A 22,775-nucleotide genomic window follows, 5' to 3' on the forward strand; every position below is an offset into this window, starting at 1 on the left:
AGATTCTAATAATTTAAAACAGTAGTTTCTAAATACAGATTGGTAGCTATTAAAAATACAGATACTAAGGCCCTCAACCCAAAATTATAGAATCTATAAGAGCAGAAACTGATATAGCCATTCTGGAAAGCAATGTAGAAGTAATAACTCAAATTTTAAGAACACACATTCTCTAGAGCCAGCAATTCCACTCCTAGATATATATTCCAGGGAGTCTATTTATTACAGTGTTTGTTTGTGGTGGCTAGGGAGGCACTGACATGAACTCATGGATGAACACTATGGACTAAATGTGGAAGTTAGAAGTAAGGGTAGAGATGATAACATAGTAACACAGGGTGATCGTACAGTCCTTAACAAAGAGAGACAAATAATTGTATCTGTAATATAGTACTATTTATATAAAAACAATAATCTTGACAAAACAACCATGCACACTTAGAAGAACAAAATACAAATATAAGGTTAACCTTATATTATCACTTAAGTGATAAACACATTAAAATGGTTACCTGTGGCAGTTGAGCAAATGGACACTTCATTAAATGGGGAATGTGGATAAAAGTAAATACATTCTTTAGAAGTCTGCATGAGTGGGGCTGAGTAATTGGTAGTTTTAGCATTCTGATTTGCAGCCTACTTTGGAAATTATTGATTTAAAGTGTGAATTTCCACACAATTTGAAGCCTTTGCAAATGAAATATTCGAAAGCTTTAAGTTTGATCTGGAGAATATTTTGATACTTATTTTACTTTTTTGTCAGAGTATTTTCTTGTTCAAGGAACTAAGTACATTTCTTTAGGAATTAAATATACAGGCTATATTTTATAGTTATAAAGTAAAATATTACCTGGACTTAGGATACATTTTACTCTGAAAACCTCAGCCTGTATTAATAAATAAATGTGTTGACATTTTATTTAAATTGTTGATGGGAAGTTCACAGTAGATTCACAAATTGGGTGACTTCACCTCTAATCAGAGGTTGTCGTTGTCTTTTTGCTATTATTTCCAGGCAGTGAGGGACACACCATTGATTTTCCTCATTGACGAGGCACAGCACATGGATGCAGCTTCCTGGGAGTTTTTGGGAACATTGCTCTCCAGCGTGCCTATCATCATGGTGATGACATTGACGCCTACCTTCTCCCTGTGTGGTGGGGCCCAGTACCTCCTGCAGAGCCCTCAGGCTGCGCTGATGTCCATTTCGAAGTTAGCCGCGAACTCACTGTTGAGAATGGCATGTTGGGAACTGGGGGTGGTGAGCATCCCCCAAGAGCTGCAAAAGTGAGTGGCTAGGGCTAGCTGGACATTTCATTAAGGGAGGAATGGCATTAGTAACCATGGTGAGACCCAAGACTAGATGTAAAGGTAGACAGTGTCCTAAACCAGCAAGGGCTACTTCTCTGGGCTATCCACCAGGCTTTCACAGGGCAGTTAGGACTTGGATGGCTTACTTAATGTGTCAGTTATATGTAGCCAAGCCAGTTTCTGCCAGGCCATTTAGCAAGTGGACATTAGTTTTAACATTGATAGAAGCAAAATAGTTAAGAAAGAAAAGTTACTGCCAAAATACATTTTAAAGCCAATCAGAATTTTTTTTTTTGTATTTCTGTGCTGCTGCTGCTGCTCTCAGCAGCAGTTAGTGTATATCAAAAGCTGACTTCAACAAAAGAAGAAAGTCCTACTATGAAATACCCTCATGCTTGGCTCTCTTCAAGTGGGTATCTTTAGTCAGCGCTCCCATACTTATATCTCTACAGCTACCTTCTCCGCAGATGCTTGGGGAACCCCCTTTACTGTGAGGTCCTATGCCAGGACCTTCTCTCAAAGGACATATTGCTCTTTCGTGACCTACAAAAGGAGGAGGAGGAGAACAACAAGTGGGAAACCCTCTCAGGTAAGCCTAGCTTCCCAGGGCTCTACCCTGGCCCAGGTGCATCACCCCACCCTTATAAGGTACATGCCTATTCTCTTCTGACATTGTAGGTAGGATTAGGCTTTCCTAGCTGAGGGAACTATATAAATAATACACAGCTGTGGTGAAAATACTGAATACCTGCCTAGAGAACTTGAATCTATCAACCTACTGTAATTCCTTTTTGAGCAGCGCAGAAGGTGGGGATGGGAAAATGGGATCTAGAAACATGACAGTCACTAGAGGGGATTTATAAACATGAAAATTCAATAGAGAATGTCACACTACTTATGAGAAGGATGACTTGAGGATGGCTGAAATGGGAGAAGGAAGGAGAGTAGAAGAGAAGAAAGGAAGTATGTGTAAATCTAAAAGGGCATCCTAGAGTTGTGATATAATAGGAGTGAGGGCTATTGGTAGGTAAACAGGAAGAGAGAATATCATAGCATATGGTGCAGAAAATGTTAGTTTCTAAGAGAAAATTAGAGAACAGGCAGGATGGGTGGGGGTAAACCACTTTAAATGTGATATGCTCCATTCATCTTCATCGTTTGTTTCTTGACTAAATTCTTGTATTTTTTTTCCTTTAAAACTATAGTCACTGAGCATGGTGTTTTCCTCAGTCATTGTTTTCTTTCTCTACAGCCAGTGCCATGAAATCCACAATACATAATATTTCTCCTGCCAGCTCTGAAGAAAACCAGGAACTTAATGTCTGCATCATCAAGGATGATGTGAACTTGAATACAGTGCTTCTCCCACCATTGTTAAAAGGCAGGTCCCTTGAAAAACTCAAGTGAACCAATGACAGATATCAATGTAATTAGGCATTTGGTGGGTCATTGAGTATAGGTCTCTTATCATCATGCCAGCTTCATTTTCTTTTAAAAAAGAAACCTGCCTTCCAGAAATAAGTTCTGATGCTACCCAGAGAGCCCTTTAAAGACTTGTGATGTTACTTGAGTAATGGTTTACTTAAGTGAGCACATTGTTCTTTGGGGATGAATGGTGATCTGGAAAAGTTTTTTAGTTGTTTTTCAGTTGTGTCCTGAGCTTCCCTTTGTGCATATTCCTATGCTGGAGAAAACAGGAAACAAGGGAGATAATGTTGGTGAAATTTAAGAAAATTTATGGTACTAGTGAAGAGACAGTGTTATGCACATAGCAGTAGTTTAATAAAAGGAGTGCAAAGTAAGTTTATAATGACTTGTGAGATAAAGAAGCCATTAGAATTAGGTAGGCATAATTGGACAGGGATGCTCTTCTTTTTAGAGATGAGTTTTTTTAAAAATATTCAAGTGTTTCGTGGGCAGTGTACTATTAAGTGCTCGGGAGGGATATGATGATGAATAAGCATACTTCAAGTCACAGATGGTCTTGATGAAAATGTGACATGCATATAAAATAGCAGTACAGAACACAATGGTAGTTAAGAGCCAGGTCTCTGACCTTGACTGGTATGGCTCAGTTGATTGGAGCATTGTGCCCTGTACCGAAAGAGTCGCTGGTTCAGTTCCCAACTCACCAGTTCAACTCCCAGTCAGGGCACATGCCTAGGTTGCGAGTTCCATCCCCAGTTGGAACACATATGGGAGGCAGCCATGGACGTTTCTCTCTCACATCAATGTTTCTTTCTCTCTCTCTCTTTTTCTCCCACTCTCCCCTTTTCCCTACCTCTAAAAAAAAGAAAGAAAAAAGCCAGGACCCTGGAGTTAGAAAGACTCAGGGGAGGAGACTGTTGGCTCCTCTCCTTACTGGCTGAGGAACCTTAGATAAATTAACTTATGTAAGTTTTAGTCTTCTCATCATTCAAATGAAGGTAATGATAACTCCTAATTCATAGGGTTAGCTAAAGATTAAATGAAATAAATCATGATACATAATAAATGTCCAGTGAATATTAACTTTTATAAGCTATTCGTTCTGGGGGTTTTAAGTCCATCTAGACAGTGCATACTCCTACAACTATGATGGGCCACACTTGGCAATGGCTTTCTTAACTTAGAAGGATACAAGTCAGGAAATACAGCATGATAACAGAACAGCAGCTGCTGGTTTTCTTCAATGGGTGTCCTCACAACAGTTTTCACTACTCTCCTCTAGAGCCTCAAGGAATAGCTTAGGTGTGATGGAATGAGACAATGATGAATAGGTACATAGAAGTCCCATGCCCCAGATAAAAAGTTGTATCTCTTATAACGGCATAACTTTCAGGCTCTGCAAGGGACATGACCTGTTACAAGATTTACTATACCCAAGGAATCCCAAAGCTGTGGCTTACCCCTAGATATTTATAGCTTATTCACAGTTTTATAATCCAAGTTCAGTTTCCAAGGAGAGATCATTTTTCCCCCCTGTGGAGAAAAAGGGATGGCATGGCTGCTCTCTCAAGAAGAGAGTGCCCTGACCCTTGCCTTGACAAGCTTTTATTGGATACAGGTAAAGCTCATTAATCATTATCAGGCAGTAAGGATCAAACAATAGATAACATACAAAGAACTTCAAGGGCCCATTTTGAGTTGGGGGTCAGATAGTTAAAGGGCCATAAAACTTTGAGGAACAAACTCACTTCCTGCTTGGACCCTTAGGCCTAATCACCCTAGGGGACCCTCCCTTTCCAGCACTGGGCCGTACCCACCACCTGCATTGTTTCAGGCTTAAAGCATTGTTTCAGGCTTAAGTCAGGCAGGGGAAGTAAGGCAGCCAAGAGATTAGGAGACTTGGAAGACAGAATGAGGACTCAGGCTATGTCAAAGCCAAGGGGTGAGGGTTCATCACCCCTTTTCTGTAGCCCCCAAGTCCTTCCCTGGGAGCCCCCATGATCATGCCTGTTTTAGGCCATCCCTCCCTCGAGGAGTCTTACCGGTCACTGGCTAACTGATCAAGCATTGGGGGCCAGGCAGGGTGAAGTAAAAGGAGCAGAGGCGGGGCTCCTGTCAGGAAGATAAGCTTTGTCTCAGCAGCTTATGGTCCTAAGGTCGTTCACTCAGGCTTAGCTATGGGGGAGAGATCATTTTTAGTGTAAGTACTATTACCCAGTAACTCAGCTGGCATTCTCATTTTATCAGGATCCTGAGAGAGCACTATAAAGTTAACCCAAGTTCAGCATTATCCACAGAGAAGGAAAAAGTTATGTACTCATAAGCTAAAACTAATGGCTCAGTCTGCAAACCCAAGGTCTAATTGAAAGGCCACATAAGTTATAAAAGGAGGCCTTTTGTCAGAAGGAGTTATGTCAGAAGGAGACTGACATGATTATACTTGTACTTTTAGTATATAATTCTGCCAATAGCTAATATGTTATTGGGATAAGAATGAGAGGAAATTGGGACTTCCGGGCCAAGATGGGGGCGTAGGTGGAAATACTGTACCTCCTTACACAACCAAACTTAAGGACAACAAAGATTTAGAAACAAAAACACAACCAGAACAGACAGAAAATTGAACTTTACTGAAGTCCGACAACAATGAGCCATTCATCCAGACCAGTAAGAGGGGCAGAGTCAGTGGCCAGCAGAGAGGGGTCCCAGCAGGAAGATGCAGTGGTTGGCAGATGCAGGCTGGGGGAGGAAACCAGCAGACCCAACCCAGTGAGGTGCGCAAGGCCTCGGACACATATTCACACACAGATAAACCTGGCAAAAAAGTAGGCAGTGAGACAGACCACGCAACCCAGGGCCTCAGCACTAGGAAATAAAGCCTAAAAGCACTGATTAGAAAGACTTTCTGGGGTTGAGATGCCGGGAGAAGCTCCCAGCCTCACAAGACACTTCGTTGGAGAGACCCAGAGGTTCCTAGAACGTACACAAGCCTACCTACACAGGAACCAGCACCAGAAGGGCCCAATTTGCTTGTGGAAAGCAGCAGAGGGGACTGAAATCTGAGAGAGAGCAGAATAAGTGCCATCGCTGTCCAATTGCTCCCTCTCCAATCCCACCCCCACATACAGCGTCACAACCCAGCAACCGGGTTGCTCTGCCCTGGTGAACACCTAAGGCTCTGCCCCTCATATGTAACAGGCGCAAACGGACCAAAACATTATGGCTCCAGAAGAACAGCTCAAAGCCCCAGAGCCAATACTTCTAAGAGACCAAGAGATAGTCAACCTATCAGATGCACAGTTCAAAACACTAGTAATCAGGATGCTCAGAGAACTGGTTGATTTTAGTCACAAATGAGAGGAACAAATGAAGGCTAAACTATTTGAAATGAAGGGAAATGCACAGGGAACCAATAGTGATGGAAAGGAAACTGGGACTCAAATCAATGGAGTGGACCAGAAGGAAGAAAAAATGACCAAACAGAAAACAATGAAGAAACAAAAATTCAAAAAAATGAGGAGAGGCTTAGGAACCTCCAGGACATCTTTAAACGTTCCAACATCCAAATTATAGGGGTACCGGAAGGGGAAGAGGAACAGCCACAAGTGGAAAACTTATTTGAACAAATAATAAAGGAGAACTCCCCCAGTCTGGCAAAGGAGATAGACTTCCAGGAAATCCAGGAAGCTCAGAGAGGCCCAAAGAAGTTGGACTCAAAGAGGAACACACCAAGGCACATCATAATTACATTAGCCAAGATTAAAATGAAAGAGAGAATCCTAGAAGCAGCAGGAGAAAAGGGGACAGTTGCCTACAAAGGAGCTCCCATCAGACTGTCAGCTGATTTCTCAAAAGAGACCTTACAGGCAAGAAGGGGCTGGAAAGAAATATTCCAAGTCATGAAATCCAAAGACCTACAACCAAGATTGCTCTATCCAGCAAAGCTTTCATTTATAATGTAAGGACAGATAAAGTGCTTCTCAGATAAGATCAAGTTCAAGGAGTTCATCATCACCAAGCCCTTATTCTATGAAATGTTAAAGGGACTTGTCTAAGAAAAATAAAATAAAAAATATGAACAGTGAATGGACAACAAGCTCACAGTTATTAACAACCACACCTAAAACAAAAGCAAACTAAGCAGACAGCTAGATCAGCAGCAGAGTCACAGAAATGGTGATGACATGGAGGGTTAGCAACAGGGGAGTGGGAGGAGGAGAAGGGGAGGAAAAGTACAGAGAATAAGTAGCATAGACAGTAGGTAGAAAATAGACAGGGGAGAGGACAAGAATAGTATGGGAAATATAGAAGCTAAAGAACTTATGACACATGGACATGAACTAAAGAGGGGGAAGGGGAGAGTGGGTGTGCAGGGTGGAGGGGAATGAAATGGGGGAAATGGGACAACTGTAATGGCATAATCAATAAAATATATTTTAAAAAGAATGAGAGGAAATTGAAGATGTTCAAAACAGTGTGGTGTAGTGGTCTTGGTGAAAATGACTGCTTATTAGGAGGAAATATGTACAAGAGAATTTAGAAGGATGAGTGAGGTGACCAGTTGGTTGTCAGGGAAAGAACAAGGTTTAGAATTACTCCAAGATTTTGGGCTTGGTGATTTACTGGTTCAATACAGATTGCTTTAATGTATGGGTCATAATATGGAGAGGTTTACTCTAATGCTTAGAAGTTATTAAGACCATTATAATTATTAGAGTTCCAAGACCAGGAAGTCTGGCCCTCCATGTTTAGTCTGAAGCAAAGAGTCTGAGTACTTACTAGTCATGAAAATGGGAAGAACGGTTAGTACAGCTGAATGGTTCAGAGCATAGCTTTGGATTTACAAACAAAAGGTTTTGGTGACCATGAGTGAAGAGTTTCAGTGATGTGAAAATCTGTATGTTGTTGGTTGAACAATGAATGAGGAATGAGGACATGGAGATAAGTCTCTTCGAAGAGGTTTGGCTGAGTGAAGAAGGGGTGGGAACAAAGCAAGCCTTTACATATGTTTTTCAAATGAACAGATTATCAGCACAGTGTATTCTATGTTTATAGAATGCTTGTTTACTACTGATTATTTTTCTCCAGAAATAGCAGTAAACCAACTGGATCAGCTGAGCCCAGAAGAACAGTTGCTGGTTAAGTGTGCCGCAGTCATTGGTCACTCCTTCCGCATAGATCTGCTGCAGCACCTGCTGCCCGGCTGGGATAAACATATGCTACTTCAGGTGCTGAGGGCTCTTGTAGATATACAGGTGCTCCGCTGGTGTGACAAGACCCAGGAGGTTGCTGAGCCAGTACTAGTGCCTTCCTCTATTGATATTATTGAAAGATCGAAAGAGGAAAAGAAAAAGTCAGGTAAGGAAGAGCTGCTCCCTCGTTCTCAGGCCTAATTAGAGAGCCTTGAGTGGGGGTTGGGAGGAGTCTGTGTTGAGAAAGAGCATCAGTATCATACAGCAAGGGCTCAGTCCCCTTCAGCTTACAGCTAAGAAATGGGGAAACAGTTATTTTATCATGAAGGAACCATGGTCATAGTGAATGAATAACTTGTATTTTTCAGAATTATATTAGTTTTAAGAATTCTAGCTCTTTGTTAAGTATTTGTGTTTTGATTTTTGGTGTCTAGGTATAAATAATAAGAAAGAAGAATAAACTATTTCAAATTTTAGAAATTCACAAGATAAATACATGTGATACTGAAACAGACATAGACAAAGCAAGAAATATTAAGGAGCTTGCAATCTCAAATTCTCCACATGAAAGAATAAAATTGTGGCATAGAATACCTGAAGTACACATAGTCCACAAATAATTTCCTTTTGACTTTGAAATATGTTTGGGTCTTATATTTGAATAGAGTGTTTCTGATGGCTTGACATTTATGATTGCAGTACAAAAACTCATTTTAGAAGGAACTAAGAGATCTATCCAAGTGTACTTCTGTACCCATGATCATTCTTTCTCTGTGGTTCTTTATACTAGATATGGTCAATATCACTCTCAGATTGGTGTAAAATTCTTTCTCTAGGGTAGGCAGTCATACAAACTGGGATGGTAAATGAAATTTCTTAAAAACTAGCAGCATGTGCTTGGGAGTTTGCTATATAGTAGCATACAAAGACTAAGGGAGACACTTGGATTTTTCTGTATTTCAGATGCTGGCTCTCCTCTCAGGCTAAAACAGGAACCATTTCTACCTCAACCTGAAGTGCTAGAATTTGGAGTGCCTCTATTACGGGAAGCTGCTTGGGAGCTGTGGCCCAAGGCACAGCAAATAGCACTGCATCTTGAATGTGCCTGCTTTCTCCAGGATTTGGCCTGCCGCTGTGGGAGCTGCCATGGTGGGGACTTTGTCCCCTTCCATCGTTTTGCCATCTGTTCTATTAAGAGCTCCAGAGGGACAGCCCGATTCTGTAGTTATAAAGATACTGGCTCTGTGCTAACACAAGTGATCACAGACAAATTGCAGCTGCCTTCTCTACAAGGTAAACCCAGCGGGGCAGAAAGACGACATGTGGATAGCACTTCTCTTTAGCCATTAACTTGGAGCTCTTCATCCAAAAGGTGAAATCACATTAGAGAGAAAAAAATAAGTAGAAAGAGCCATTTATCCCTGAGATTAAAAAAACATAAACTCCAAGTTAAAAGGAACTTTAGAAGCCATACTTGTTTTGGTTGGCAATCTTAGGCAAATTCCTTAACCTCAGTTCATTGAGAAAAATGACAATACCACCTTGATAGATAGGGTCGTTGTGAGAATTAAATGAGTTAAAATATATAACATGCTTTGAATAATGCTAGGCACATGGTTAATACACAGTACATTTTAGTTAATTTTTATTATAATTATTCCACTCAGCACAAATATATGGAGTCTTTGTGTATCAGATACTGCAACTATGTGTTAAGAATACAAAAATGAGCTCTGGCTGGTGCAACTCATTTGGTTGGGCATCCTCCCACAAAGCGAAGGTCACCAGTTCAGTTCCCAGTCAGGGCGCTTGCCTGGGCTGCAGGCCTGGTCCCTGGTTGGGGCACGTGCAGGAGGCAACTGATGTTTCTCACTCACATCAATGTTTCTCTCCCTCTCTGTCTCCCCACCTTCCTCTCTCTCTAAATAAATAAACAAAATCTTTTAAAAAATACAAAATGAATGAGCCTTGGTCCCTAAAATGATTAGTTTTAGGGGGTGATACAGAGACAGAGAATTCCAGTATAACATGAAAATGATATACTGGTGATGCAAATGGCATACATGGAGGGTGGGTACCTAGAGAAGGGGCCATTAAGTCATCCTGAGGCATGAGTAGGAGAGGAGGAGAGTTTCTCCTCCTGGTAGTATCTCCTGTCCCTTGAAGGAGATACTACCAGGCGTTAGACTTGAAGGGTAAGTAGGATTTAGCTACTTGAGGAAGATTGGATTAGTTTACGGGTGGTCCCCAAAGCCTATAACTCTTCTATCACATTCCAAATATGAGTTTATTCATTTTTGTTTTAACCTTTTTAGTTAGTTTCCCTTACAGACATCTCATTTATTGCAAACAGCTATTAGAAAGTTTCTACTTTCATCTTTTTATCAGTATGAAATCTACCTTCTTACAACATCACCTGTTTTTTTCAGAGTTGAGCCTTCTTCTATAGCTGAAGACAGCTGTCAAGATAGAAGAGAAGTGGTATTGGTGTTGGCAGGGGAAAGGGATAGAGAAGGGATGATGAAGGATTGGTGGTAAAGGACTAAAATGAAAGCTCTGACCTATGATCCTAATACCTCTTCTAGCTGTAACAGTATAACATCTCTGTGAAGGTAGACTAGTAACTTGGAGAATTGGTCATTGATTGATAAACACTATGAGCATTTGTACTTTTGCACCTTGTGATGATAACAATGAATGTCCTAGTCTGTTATTGTGATAAAATTGTGCTCTCATTCACATTTCCTATATGGCCTTTGTTTTTAAGAGGTCAGTGTCAGCTTTAGATCAGACAACCTGATCAATCTGTCTGAGACAGGCTCCAGACCTTCCCAGCAAAGCTGAAACCCGAGGAAGCTTCTCAGACCCAGGGCCTCTGTCCATAGCTATGCGCAGCAGGTACTGCACAATCTAGAGGGTGCTTTTCACACAGGCTGTGACATTATGGTGCCCTAGGAATTGTGCATGGCAGTAGTGCTGCCAAACTCCAGTGTCCTTATTTCATCCTTACCTGACCTCATTTGACATTAACTTATCAGAGAGCCGGTCCTGAACGCCAGTCCTCCCTATGGCAGTTCTCATAGACTCTTTTTCAATCCACCACCCATACTTCTGAGCCCTAACGTGTAGCATGGCAACCTTATTCCCAGTTTTGCTTTTTGACTTTTGAGAAGGCAGCTGTAGAGGATAGGGGCTAATGAAGGCCAACTGGGTAAAGCTGAAAACCTCTCAGGCTACCAGCGCTCTAGTGGGCTGTGGCATCTTGTGCTCTCGTGATTTTCTTCACTAGGCCTTAGGTTCTGTGGTTTACTCTGATCTGTTCATAAATCTGATCTATACATTTTCAGGGGTTTCTACTATTAGAAGTAGCCATCAGACCAAATGGACATTTTATTTATTTACTTATTTATTTATTTACCAAATATCGAGTGCCTTCTGCAAATTAGGAACTGGTTTGGGGAGAATGAGAATAAAAGGAGTTACTGTTTGAATGCCAAATAGATGCCATTAAGAAATTTGCAAGGTACCATGAGAATTTGGGGTGTAGGCAAATATTAAACCTAAATTTATCATTATTATAGTGGGGGAGGCAATAATGTCATGAACTAAGCTGCGAAGGAAAGGTACTTAGGAATTTAAAATGTCCTCAGTTGAACAAACGTGGATAGTTAAAGATAGTCATCTTTTTCTCCCTACAGATTGTTTTCAGTTCCAGACAAAACCATCCAGAAGTCAGGAGGCCTTCACGAGTGAACACTGCAGGTAGGTGGAGATGCTTGGAACAGGCATGGAGGGGCCCAGAAAGTGAGACACCACCAACTGTCTGACTGGGCCCTCTCTGCACCTGCAGAACAGGAAGGCATCTGACCACCCAGAAGGAGTGACTCTTGTAGTCAGCCTAAAATTTAAGTTTAAATAGAGATTTTTAAAGACAGTTCTGATACTCTGCAGAGAAATTATTTTTGGTCAAATGATAAAAATACTTTTGTGTTCAGTAAAATGGCTTTAGTTCTTATCCTAGTTTTATATATTTTTTATTGTTGTTCAGTTACAGTTGTTCCCATTTTCCCCGTTGCTCTCCTGTGCCCCATCCAGCCCCTACCCCACTGCCCTTGTCTGTGAGTCCTTTGTACATGTTTCTTAACTTGACCCCTCCCCTTCTTTTCCCCATTACCCCCCACCCCCCACCCCTGCCCCTCTGGTCACCGTCAGTTCTTTATTTCCGTGTCTCCAGTTCTAGTTTGCTCATTTGTTTGTTTTCTTCATAAGGCTCTACTTATAGGTGAGATCATATGGTATTTAGAGAAATTATTTCTTAGTGGTTAAGAAAAGCTTTAATAGCTCTCAAGTGTATTATACACATAGCAGGATTTTTTTCAGATATAAATTTGCCTTCTCAGTTATTTTTGACCCCAACTGATATCAAAATGAGCTTACATTTCCCAGACATGTACCTTCTGGTTTTCAAATGCCTATCCCATCAATTTTAAGTATCCCTACCTTGAGTTCACCGGACACACTATGGTTTCCTATCTCTCTTATCCAACTTGATATCCTATTTTTCTTTCTTAAAAAAAAACATTTTATTTATTTACTTATACAGAGAAGGAAAGGAGGGTTGGGGAGAGAGAGAGAGAGAGAGAGAAACAGTAATGTGTGAGAGATACATCCATTGGTTGCCTCTCACATGCCCCCAACCGGGGACCTGGCCCACAATCCAGGCATGTGCCCTCACTGGGAATCAAACCAGTAACCTTTCAGTTTGCAGGCTGACACTCAATCCACTGAGCCACACCAGTCAGGGATATCCTACTTTTCAAACAGAAACCTATCTATACTTAACATGATTCACTTTCACACACACCTGTGTGTATTGCTCACACAATTCTCTATTTTTAAAATACTAAGTGACCTCCATATCCTTCGCCTTCCCAGAATGTTCACCATCCTTCAAAGCCTTCCTCAGTGCCCACTTTTTTCGATTATTCTATCTCAAAGAGATCTGACCTCTTTTGAACTCATGGTACCTATGGAAAGGTCATTGGACCAGTAGTCTGAGAGGTGAGCTCTAGTTTTGGTTTTATTCAGTATCTATGAGGCCAAATATGGTACTTAAGCTGTCTGAGCCTCAGTTTTTCCCTCTGCAAAAGGGCAGTGACTTTTGCCTGCCAGAATGACAGGGTTGTTGCAGGATAAGATGGTGCTGGTATATAAAATAATATTCAGATATGCTGTGACAAAGTTCAGATGTATTAATAAATAAATATAAAGTTATTGCTTTGTATTACTTTTATGTTTTTATTCACACATTGTTAGTTTACTCTTCAGGTGTGGTCATTTATCCATTTAGTTTGTGAGGTAGTTAGATTGGCTTTAGGTTTTTAAAAATCTGAAAAAGGACTTTACCATTGTAAGATCAGGTCTCTGACTTTCAAAAATTTATGCAGTGATGAAGGAAAAGGGTAGGCATAGAATTAATAAATTATAAAGGAAAACATCCTGAAAAAAGTGGGTCAGAGACCTGGTAATGCCCCAGGAAAAGTGGCTGCTGCCTGATCACTCTCATTTCTTCATCTTCTCCCCACAAAGAACAGAGGAAGAATTCCTGGATCAAGTGAGCAGGAAGCTGGCTCAGACCAGCCCGGAGAAAGACATGATGACCATGAAGCCCTGTCACTGTGAGGAAATCCTAGAGTTAGTGCTCCTACCCCTTACCCAGCACTGCCTGGTCATCGGAGAAAACACCTGTGCATTTTATTACCTGCTGGAGGCTGCTGCTGCCTCTTTGGACCTGTCAGATAATTACATGGTAAGCAGGCTCTGCTGTCTGTCCCTGAGCTGAGCCCTTTCACTTGGGGAGTTCAACTGGAATTTTTTACTATCAAGTTACCTGGAGAGAAGAGTGAAAGAAAGTGGGAGAGAGAAAGGAGCTAGAGGGGTTTAGCAGAAAACATGAGTGGGGATGAGGTGGTAAAAGAGCACCAACTGGCAGTCCTGCCCCTGCCTCGCACATGCAGCCCAGCTCATCGTTTCTAACTTGAAATCCAGCCAGAGCCAAGTGCAAATCTCGACCCTCATTATAACCTTACTGCAGCCTTCCTGCACTCTTACCGTACAGCTGGCATCATCTGAGTCCTAATCCAGTTCCTCTGTCTCTTGTCTCATTTGGAGGCCTTCTTTTATTTGAGGAAGGCAAGCAGTCTTCTGGGCCAGCCCTCAGCACTCTCATTTTTTAAAAAGCACAAGGTGAAGATCTGCCGGTTTGAGGAGGCCACTTTCTGCTGTCTTCGGTCAGAGGTGAGAACAGGGGCTGATCTTGAAGTCTGGATTATTTCTCGCTGAGGGTTGCCCTAGTATTTCTTTTAAAAATCCCTTTTGTGTGTGCAGTTATAAATGTGATAATGTGATAAAAGGTATACAAATTCAAAACATAAAAATATATATGTTGAAAGTGAAACAGCCCTCACTAATCTCACGCTGCCCCCAGCATAGTTAATAGTCTGGTGCAAATTCCACTGGCTATGTACACACAGTCAGATCATGATTGTTTTGCTGTTTTTTAATTATATTGTATTGATTATGCTATTACAGTTGCTCTGATTTTTTCTCCTTTCCCCCCTTCCTTCTCGCTCTCCCCACTCCCTCAGGCAATCCCCCCCCAACCATTCAACCATTGTTCATGTCAATGGGTCTTATATAAATTCTTTGGCTGCTCCATTTTCTGTACTGTACTTTACATCCCCATGGCTACTCTGTGACTACCTATTTGTGCTTCTTAATCCCCTCACCTCTTCACCCACTCCCCCAAACCCTCCCCATCTGGCAACCATTAAAGCGTTCTCCATATCCATGATTCTGTCTCTGCTCTTCTTATTTGTTTCATTTGTTTTTAAGATTCAATTGTTGATAGACACATATTTTTTTCCATTTTATTGCGTACAGTTTCGATATTTTTTTCTTAAGTCCCTTTAACATTTCATATAATAATGGTTTGATGATGATAAACTCCTTTAGCTGTTTCCTGATTGGGAAGCTCTTTACCTGTCCTTCAATTCCAAATGATAGCCTTGCTGGGTAGAGCAATGTTGGCTGCAGGTCCCTGCATTTCATGACTTAGGATATTTCTTGCCAGTCCCTTCTACTTCTTGCAAAGTTTGTTTTGAGAAATCATATGACAGACTTATAGGAACTCCCCTGTAGGTAACTTCTTTTCTCTTGCTGCTCTTAAGATTTTCTCTTTATCTTTAACCTTTGGCTTTTTAATTATAGTGTGTCTTGGCATGGGCCTCTTTGCATCCATCTTGTTTGGGACTCTCTCTACTTCCTAGACTTGCATGCCTATTTCTTTCACCAAATTAGGGAAGGTTTCTTCCATTATTTTTTCAAACAGATTTCCAATTTCTCACCCTTCCTCTTCTCCTTCTGGCACCCCTATGATGCAAATGTTGGACCTCTTGAAGTTGTCCCAGAGGCTGCTTATACTATCTGCATGTTTTTGGATTCTTTTTTCTTCTTGTTGTTCTAATTGGTTGCTTTTTGCTCCCTCATGTCCAAATCATTGGGTGGATTCTCAGCTTCATCCACTCTACTGCTGTTTCCCTGTAAATTGTTCTTTATTTCAGTTAGTGTATCCTTTGTTTCTGATTGTATCTTTTTTATGCTGCTGAGGTCCTCACTGAGTTCCTTGAGCATCCTTATAACCAGTGTTTTGAGCTCTGAATCTGATAGATTGTTTTTCTCCATTTTGTTTAGTTCTTTTTCTGGAATTTTGATCTGTTCTTTCATATGGGCCGTGTTTCTCTGTCTCCTTATTTTGGCGGTTTCCCTGTATTTGTTTCTATGTATTAGGTAGAACTGATGTAACTCCATGTCTTGATAGTGTCACCTAATGTAGTAGGTGTCCTGTAGGGTCCAGTGGCACACCTTTCCTATCACCCAAACTGGGTACTCAAAGTGTGCGCTTCTTGTGGGTTGAGTACACCCTCTTGTAGTTGAGCCTTGATTGTTCTTGGCAGATCAATGGGAGGGATTTACCCAGGTCAGTCAGCTGCAAGGACTGGCTGTGACCACTGACCCCCAACCTCTTCCCTCCATGAAGGATCAGCTGTGCAGGGGCAGGGTGGTGCTGCTTCAGTGTGATTGGTAGCTGTCCACTGGGTGTGCTGGCCCTGGGGTTTCCCTGGTGATGCAGGCCAAGGTCAGTTCCGACCTGTGTTTTTCCTGAGGCACCCTGCCTGAGCTATAAAGCAATTTGAGATGGCTACTATTTGTCCTGGGCTTGGAGATTTCTAGGGGAAGCCAAGCTGTGAATCTAGGCTGGCTACTGCAAGTGCCTGGCCTGGGGCTCACTGAGGCCAGCTGTTGCTTATTTGATAGGATTTAGGAAGTTGTGAAGCATGAGCCAAGACCAGCCATTCATATGGAAAAGCAGCTTGGATAGGCTCATAGGTTGGATGGCATAGTCTCTGAGGATCTCCAAGGCAGGTCAAACAGTGTTAGCCAGGTTTAATGGAGTCTCAGACATGGCACCAGCTTGCCAGCTGTGTTGGGGAAAGGTTTAGAAAAGGGACAATGGTCTCTGCTTACCCTGATGCTAGACACTTTAGTTCCTCCCTATGTACCACTGATGCCTTTCAAGCTGCTGTCCCAGTGCTGGAGCTCAGAGGGAATGAGTCTACGTAGTTGAGTCCATGTGTGGGTTCTTTAAGAGGAACTGCTTGGTGCTCCAGAAGTTTCTTCCACTGACTCAGTCCCTGCTGGGTTTTGCAGCCAGAAGTTGTGGGGACTTATCATCCTGGCACTAGAAACCCTGGGCTGGGGGGCCTGGTGTGGGGCTGGGACTCCTTGCTCCAAAGATGGCCCTCCAAGATTTTTATCCACCACACATAGGTGTGGGGCCAGACTGTTTCGTGTCTGTACACCTCTACCAGTGTGGATGGATATGCTTTCTTTAATTCCATAGTTGTCAGACTTCCATTCAACTCAATTTCTGATGGTTCTGAGAAATGGTTGTTTTCTATTTTAGTTGTAATTTTGATGTGGTTGTGCAAAAAAGCAAGCCATATCTGCCTCTGCCGCCATCTTGACAGGAAGTCCTGTTTTGCTATTTTAAAATAGGATCCTATTGCTTACTGTCTTCTGTAGCTGATTTTTATTCTTAATAGTGCAAATTGAAGGTATGTGCACATTGATATACATCTAATTATAGTTACAGCTGGGAGTACTACATTGTATGCATATATCAGCCATTCCCTTCTTCGTGTGCATTTAGGTTGTCTCTAATTTTTTTATTATTATAAACATTGCTACAGTGAATATCCTTGTAAATATCTCTTTTTTCTTTTGTGAGAGTGTTTCTGTAAGAGACATTTTCAGATGTGGAAATAATAAGGCAGGAGATATGAATGATTTTACATTTAGTAAATATACTGCCAAATTGTCCACCAAAAATATATCAATTCAAGTGTTTTCCATTTCTTTACATCCTTACCAACATCAGATATTAGCCTTTTAAAAACTTTCTAATACATAGATGAAAGTTACATTATATTTTACTATCTGTTTTTTATTAGTATGATGCATTATTTTTACATGTTTATTGGTCCTTTATTTTTTGGTGAATTACCTAGTAATGCCCTTTGCTTATTGCAATATACATAAACTAATATATATATATAGTATGTATGTGTTGGGGCTGAGTGGGAAAAAATGAGTAAGGGTGGTCAAAAGGTATAAACTTCAAGTTATAAGGTAAGTAAGTCATGGGGATATAATGTATAGTGTCGTGGGTAAAGTTAATAAAACTGTAGTGTATATTTGAAAATTGTGAAGAGGGTAGATCTCCAAGGTTCTCATCACAAGAAAAAAATGGTAACTATGTGAGGTGATAGATGTTAACTAAACTTATCATGGTGAGCATTTTGCAATATATAAATATAACAAATCATTATGTTGTACAACTAAAACTAAAAGTGTTATATGCCAATTATATCTCAGTTTAAAAGTCACATTGCCCACATTAAACTGACATTACCATATTATGTGTCAAAAATACTAAGTAAAGCTAGAAGGAAAAACCATACAGTTGAAAGTCTCCCCAACCTTGCCACTCAGTCCATGTCCCTTCCCCAGTGCTACGTGTCTTTATGTCTTCCATCAGAGGGGCTCAGCATACACAAATATACACAGGCTCCCCCTTCCTTTTTTGCTTGCTTTAAAAAAATCATATCATTCTATAGCATAACAAATTTCACCCAGGAGTGAGGTTTGTGTAACAAAAAGAAACTCTAGGGAAAGCACAATGTAAGATACTTCATTTTCAGAGGACACATAGGAGTAAACTTATTTATTGTGTACAAGTAACTTAGGACAGCTCAGCAACTTCTCATAGCCTTATTACTATAAAACTGAACAGAACATAATGTGTTGGGATAATTATTTAACAGCTTATAAATAATGGCTCCATAGGAGATGGAGATGTGTTGTTAGAGGGCTGAGCTTTAAATTTTTTTTAACTGAAAATATAAAAACAAGTTTTCATGTGAACCTTAAGATAATCTGGTTAGGAGAATAAAGCCAATGTGTATAATGCCTTTGATACCAAAGAAAATATTAGAGTTGTCCACGGTATTGCATTATTTGTGTTTTAACCAAGTTGTCTTTGGAGCAAAGTGAAATAATTATTTCTTCCCTTTATAAGAAGTTATTGTGCAGTCTTCCCACAATTATTCTAGAATCACCATAGACTTGATCACTTTTTTGAAGGGTTTAGCCTTAGAACATGAAGGTATATGATAATTTTAGGGAGGTCTCCAGTTCCTACCCCACAATGACTATGGTGGTGCAGCCTGTTTAGGAAAAGAGATACGGGATGTGGTGGTATTCCCAGATGCATTAGAAGCATCTGAATCCCTGCCCAAATGACAATCCTACCTCAGTGTGGCAGCATCAGTTTCTAAATCACAGTCCTTCTCTACTGCTCACTGACAAGTGTGGGGGAGATGAGAAGTGAGGGTGCTTTCTCCTTAATCCTATTTTTTCACTCTTTACTTGCTCATGGCCCTACCCATGCTTGTCAGTGTGGCCAGGCTCCGCTCCAGCTCTGCTCACTCAGGCACCTCAGTGGCCCCAAGTGCACGTCCCAGAATGAAAGAGTCAGTGTGTTATATTCATAGTATTCTACCCACATTTACATTACTCTTTTTTATTTTCTTATGTCCAGGTCTGTTTCAACATGGGACAGATCACCTTGGCCAAAAAACTGGCTAGGCAAGCCCTTCGACTGCTAAAAAGGAATTTCCCTTGGACCTGGTTTGGTGTTCTTCTCCAAACATTCCTGGAAAAATATTGGCATTCCTGCTCCCTGAACCAACATCGAAACAACCCTAATGAGAAGTGAGAAGACTGACCAAGTTGCCCTGGTTCCCTTTAGGGCCGCAGAGGACTAAAGTAGGCCCCAGCCTAAAGTTTTGCCACATTGACCTGAGGCTGCTCTTTTCAAGTATATCACAGAAAATGTGATAGTTCGCCTCACTTCCCCAGCCAATTACATGTAACAGAATGAGGACTTTTGTTTTTGGAATGTGGTGTTACCCTGTCTCTTTCAAATAAAGATAGGGCTGTGTGTGTGCATGTGTGTACATACATAGATATATAACTAGGTGGCAATTTAATATTATTTCCCTGATATAAAAACATTAAATTGCTTCCTAGTTATTGAGCTCTGATAATTTATAGGAAATATATTTAACCAAAATAACAATTCAAATAATGACCTTATAGGAAAAACCTGTCTGAACTTTTCCTAGTCAAGAGGGATTAGTTTAAAAAAAGTCAATGGGATTTAAAGTAGTGGTATCCCCCCAAATATTTCTGAGTTTGGAAGTCTGTACATGCCCACCACTGAGCAGACTTGGATTTCCTGTGGGAGGGATAGTTGGGCATTGTTAGAGAATCAGGTACGCTGCCACCCTGTGTTCACAGCAGTAAGAAGAGGTTGGCGGTCCTGCAGCAGCAGGTGCACTGCCTCTCCCTGCTCTGGCAGCTCTATAACCTGGAGGCCACAGCCGGCAGCCGCAGGTTTGCCTGCCTGGCCACTCTGATGCAGAAGAATTCAGCTGAGGAGTTTGCAAATGAAGCCCAGGTAAAAAAAAAAAAAAAAAAAAAAAAAAAAAAAAAAAAGTTCTTGCTTTCCCTCCAGACCTCACTCAGAAACTTAAAATGCTAGGGAGAGAGACACTGCCAACTTCCTGGTTCACATGCTTCCACAATAACCCAGATTTGACAAGACACCATAGGTTTGAGCAGGGGTTTCTCAACTTACAGTGTATAGATGGGTTTTCCAGGCATGAGGCTACTTGTGAACTCCCTGAATTAAACGTAGAACTTTATGTGTATGTTCACAAGAGCATCTGGGGAATGGTGGGAGGTCAGGAAGGAGTCATAGCTTTCATAGATTCTCAAAGTTGTTCATGATCCAAAAAAGGTTCAAATTGCTGACTTAGAAAAAAAGAAGGAAGAGAAATGTGTCTTCCTAATTTTAGTCTGTCTATCTGTTTCTCTCTCTCTCTCTCTCTGTCTCATCCATTTGTTCAACAAATAATAAATGATGAATACTTACTATATGCCAGGCACTTATCTCAGTTTCAGGGAAATAGAAAATAAATAAGTGAAATGTATAGTATGTTAGGTGACAATAAATTCCATGAAGAAAAATTAAGTGGAGGCAGTGGGATATGAGGTTCCAGGAGCTGATGGGTTCCAAGGTGGTCAGAGAAAGCCTCACTGAGCAGGTGACATTTGAGTGACTATCTGAAGAAGGTGAGAAAGTAAGCCACATGGCTATCTGGTTGAAGAGTGTATAGGCAGAGTGCACAGTGAATACATAAGGCATGCCCTCTGTGTTTGAGGAACAGAGAGGAAGCCAGTGTGACTAGATGGGGAGAAGGAGAGGAGAGAGAGGAGGAGATAAATCAGAGGGACTGGGGTTGGGGGGATGGCAGATTATACAGGCCTTATAGACCACTATAGGGGTTTCAGCCTTTTCTCTAGAGATTGGAAGTTTTTCGTGGCTTCTTAGGAGAGAATGACAGTGTCTACTTACATTTTAATAAAATCATTCTTTCCCTGGTTGGTGTGGTTCAGTGGATTGACTGCCAGCTGTGAACCAAAGGGTCACAGGTTCGATTCCCAGTCAGGGCACATGCCTGGGTTGCAGGCCAGGTCCCCAGTAGGAGGCGTGTGAGAGGCAACCATACTTTGATGTTTCTCTCCCTCTCTCTCTTTCCCTTCCCCTCTCTCTAAAAATAAACAAATACAATCTTTTTTAAAAAAGATTATTCTGGTGATTATATTTAGAATAAACTGAAGGGGGCAAGAGAGGAAGCAGGGAGACCAGTTAGGAGGTTATTACAATAATGCAGGCAAGCACTGGTTGGCTTGGATTGTGGTGGCAGAGGAAGAGAGAAGTGGTTTTCTGTCAGGAGAGCCAGCAGGTGTCACTCAGGGATTAGTTCCAGGATGTGAAAGAAAGAAAAGAGTAAAGGATAATCCAAGATTTGCAATGTGGACTACTAAAGGGCTAGAAATGCTTTTAAATGGGATGGGAAGTCTGTAGAAGGAACAGATTTGGGGGAAGATTGGCCACAAGGACAGATTTAATTTGAGGTACTCATTAGACATCCAGGTGGAGATGCTGAGTAGGCTGTTGAATATACAAGTGTGGGGTTCATGAGAGAGGTCTGGCCTGGAAATAGAAATATGGAATCATTAGTGTGTAAATGGCATTTAAAGCCATGAAACTTAGTGAGATCACCAAGAGAATGAGAAAAGGTCCAAGGACTGAGTGAATGGCTCCAGCCTTAAGGGTTCAAGGTCATAAGGAAAAACCAGCACAAGAACCTGAGAAGTTGCCCGAGAAGCAGGAGAAAAACCAAGAGATCATGGTGTCCTGGGAACCTAGTAAAGATGATTCTGAGAAGTGAGGCATCAATTATGTCAGAAGTGCACATATTTATGACCGAGATCTAGTAGCAATTCTGAAGAGCTGTGAGGAATTAAAGTTAGAGACCTTAATTAGAGAAAACACGTAAGGTTTGGCCACTGTTGTGAAAGGAAAAGTCTTGGATTAGAGAAAAAGAAGAGGGGCAGGTTGAGAAAGTGGTTTGTTTAAGGAACAGGCAATGAGAATAATCAAATTAGAAATGTAAGTATGAAAAAAAAAAAAAGAAATGTAAGTATGTTTTCATAGCTGGAGTGGAGGTGAGTGGTAGGGACAGTGGAGCCCGGATAGAGTGNTGAGGAATTAAAGTTAGAGACCTTAATTAGAGAAAACACGTAAGGTTTGGCCACTGTTGTGAAAGGAAAAGCCTTGGATTAGAGAAAAAGAAGAGGGGCAGGTTGAGAAAGTGGTTTGTTTAAGGAACAGGCAATGAGAATAATCAAATTAGAAATGTAAGTATGTTTTCATAGCTGGAGTGGAGGTGAGTGGTAGGGACAGTGGAGCCCGGATAGAGTGAGCAGCACGGCAGCAGTGTGGGCACTTGAGCAGAAGAGGGACAAGATGGAAATGCAGTGTGAATGTATAATCAGAATATTTTGCCCTGTGTTTCTTGCCCTGCAGGTTGTCTCCACCTATGTGGCCCTCTCCCAGTTCTCCCAGAACGTGGGTGACAGGGAGAAGTGGCTGCACTGTGAGCGAATGGCCATTCAGAAAAGCAGCCTATGTTGGTTCTCCAGGGAGGGATTGTTGGCCACAGCTCAGCTCATGCAGGCCTTGGCCTTCACCAAGCTCTGCCTCGGCCATCTTGACTTCTCCATCAAGCTGGGTAATAGAGGTTGGGTTGG

General features: G+C 41.4%; 1 protein-coding gene across 2 annotated transcripts in view; it reads left to right on the top strand.

The window, feature by feature from the left end:
* The window catches only part of LOC118991198 (adenylate cyclase type 10-like), a 45,472-nt gene that overhangs the window by 19,519 nt on the left and 3,178 nt on the right, over positions 1–22,775 (top strand). For both annotated transcript variants that reach the window (XM_037052296.1, XM_037052304.1), the window contains exons 16-26: positions 1,016–1,287; positions 1,764–1,900; positions 2,564–2,692; positions 7,828–8,097; positions 8,895–9,224; positions 11,630–11,693; positions 13,521–13,740; positions 14,103–14,228; positions 19,153–19,325; positions 19,917–20,073; positions 22,552–22,756. In XM_037052296.1, the coding sequence (XP_036908191.1) occupies positions 1,016–1,287; positions 1,764–1,900; positions 2,564–2,692; positions 7,828–8,097; positions 8,895–9,224; positions 11,630–11,693; positions 13,521–13,740; positions 14,103–14,228; positions 19,153–19,325; positions 19,917–20,073; positions 22,552–22,756 (2,083 nt within the window). The remainder of the gene's footprint in view (positions 1–1,015; positions 1,288–1,763; positions 1,901–2,563; positions 2,693–7,827; positions 8,098–8,894; positions 9,225–11,629; positions 11,694–13,520; positions 13,741–14,102; positions 14,229–19,152; positions 19,326–19,916; positions 20,074–22,551; positions 22,757–22,775) is intronic.

Source organism: Sturnira hondurensis, unplaced genomic scaffold (genome assembly GCF_014824575.4).
Source record: "Sturnira hondurensis isolate 20B ecotype Veracruz unplaced genomic scaffold, ASM1482457v3 Scaffold0000880, whole genome shotgun sequence".
NCBI lineage: Eukaryota > Metazoa > Chordata > Mammalia > Chiroptera > Phyllostomidae > Sturnira > Sturnira hondurensis.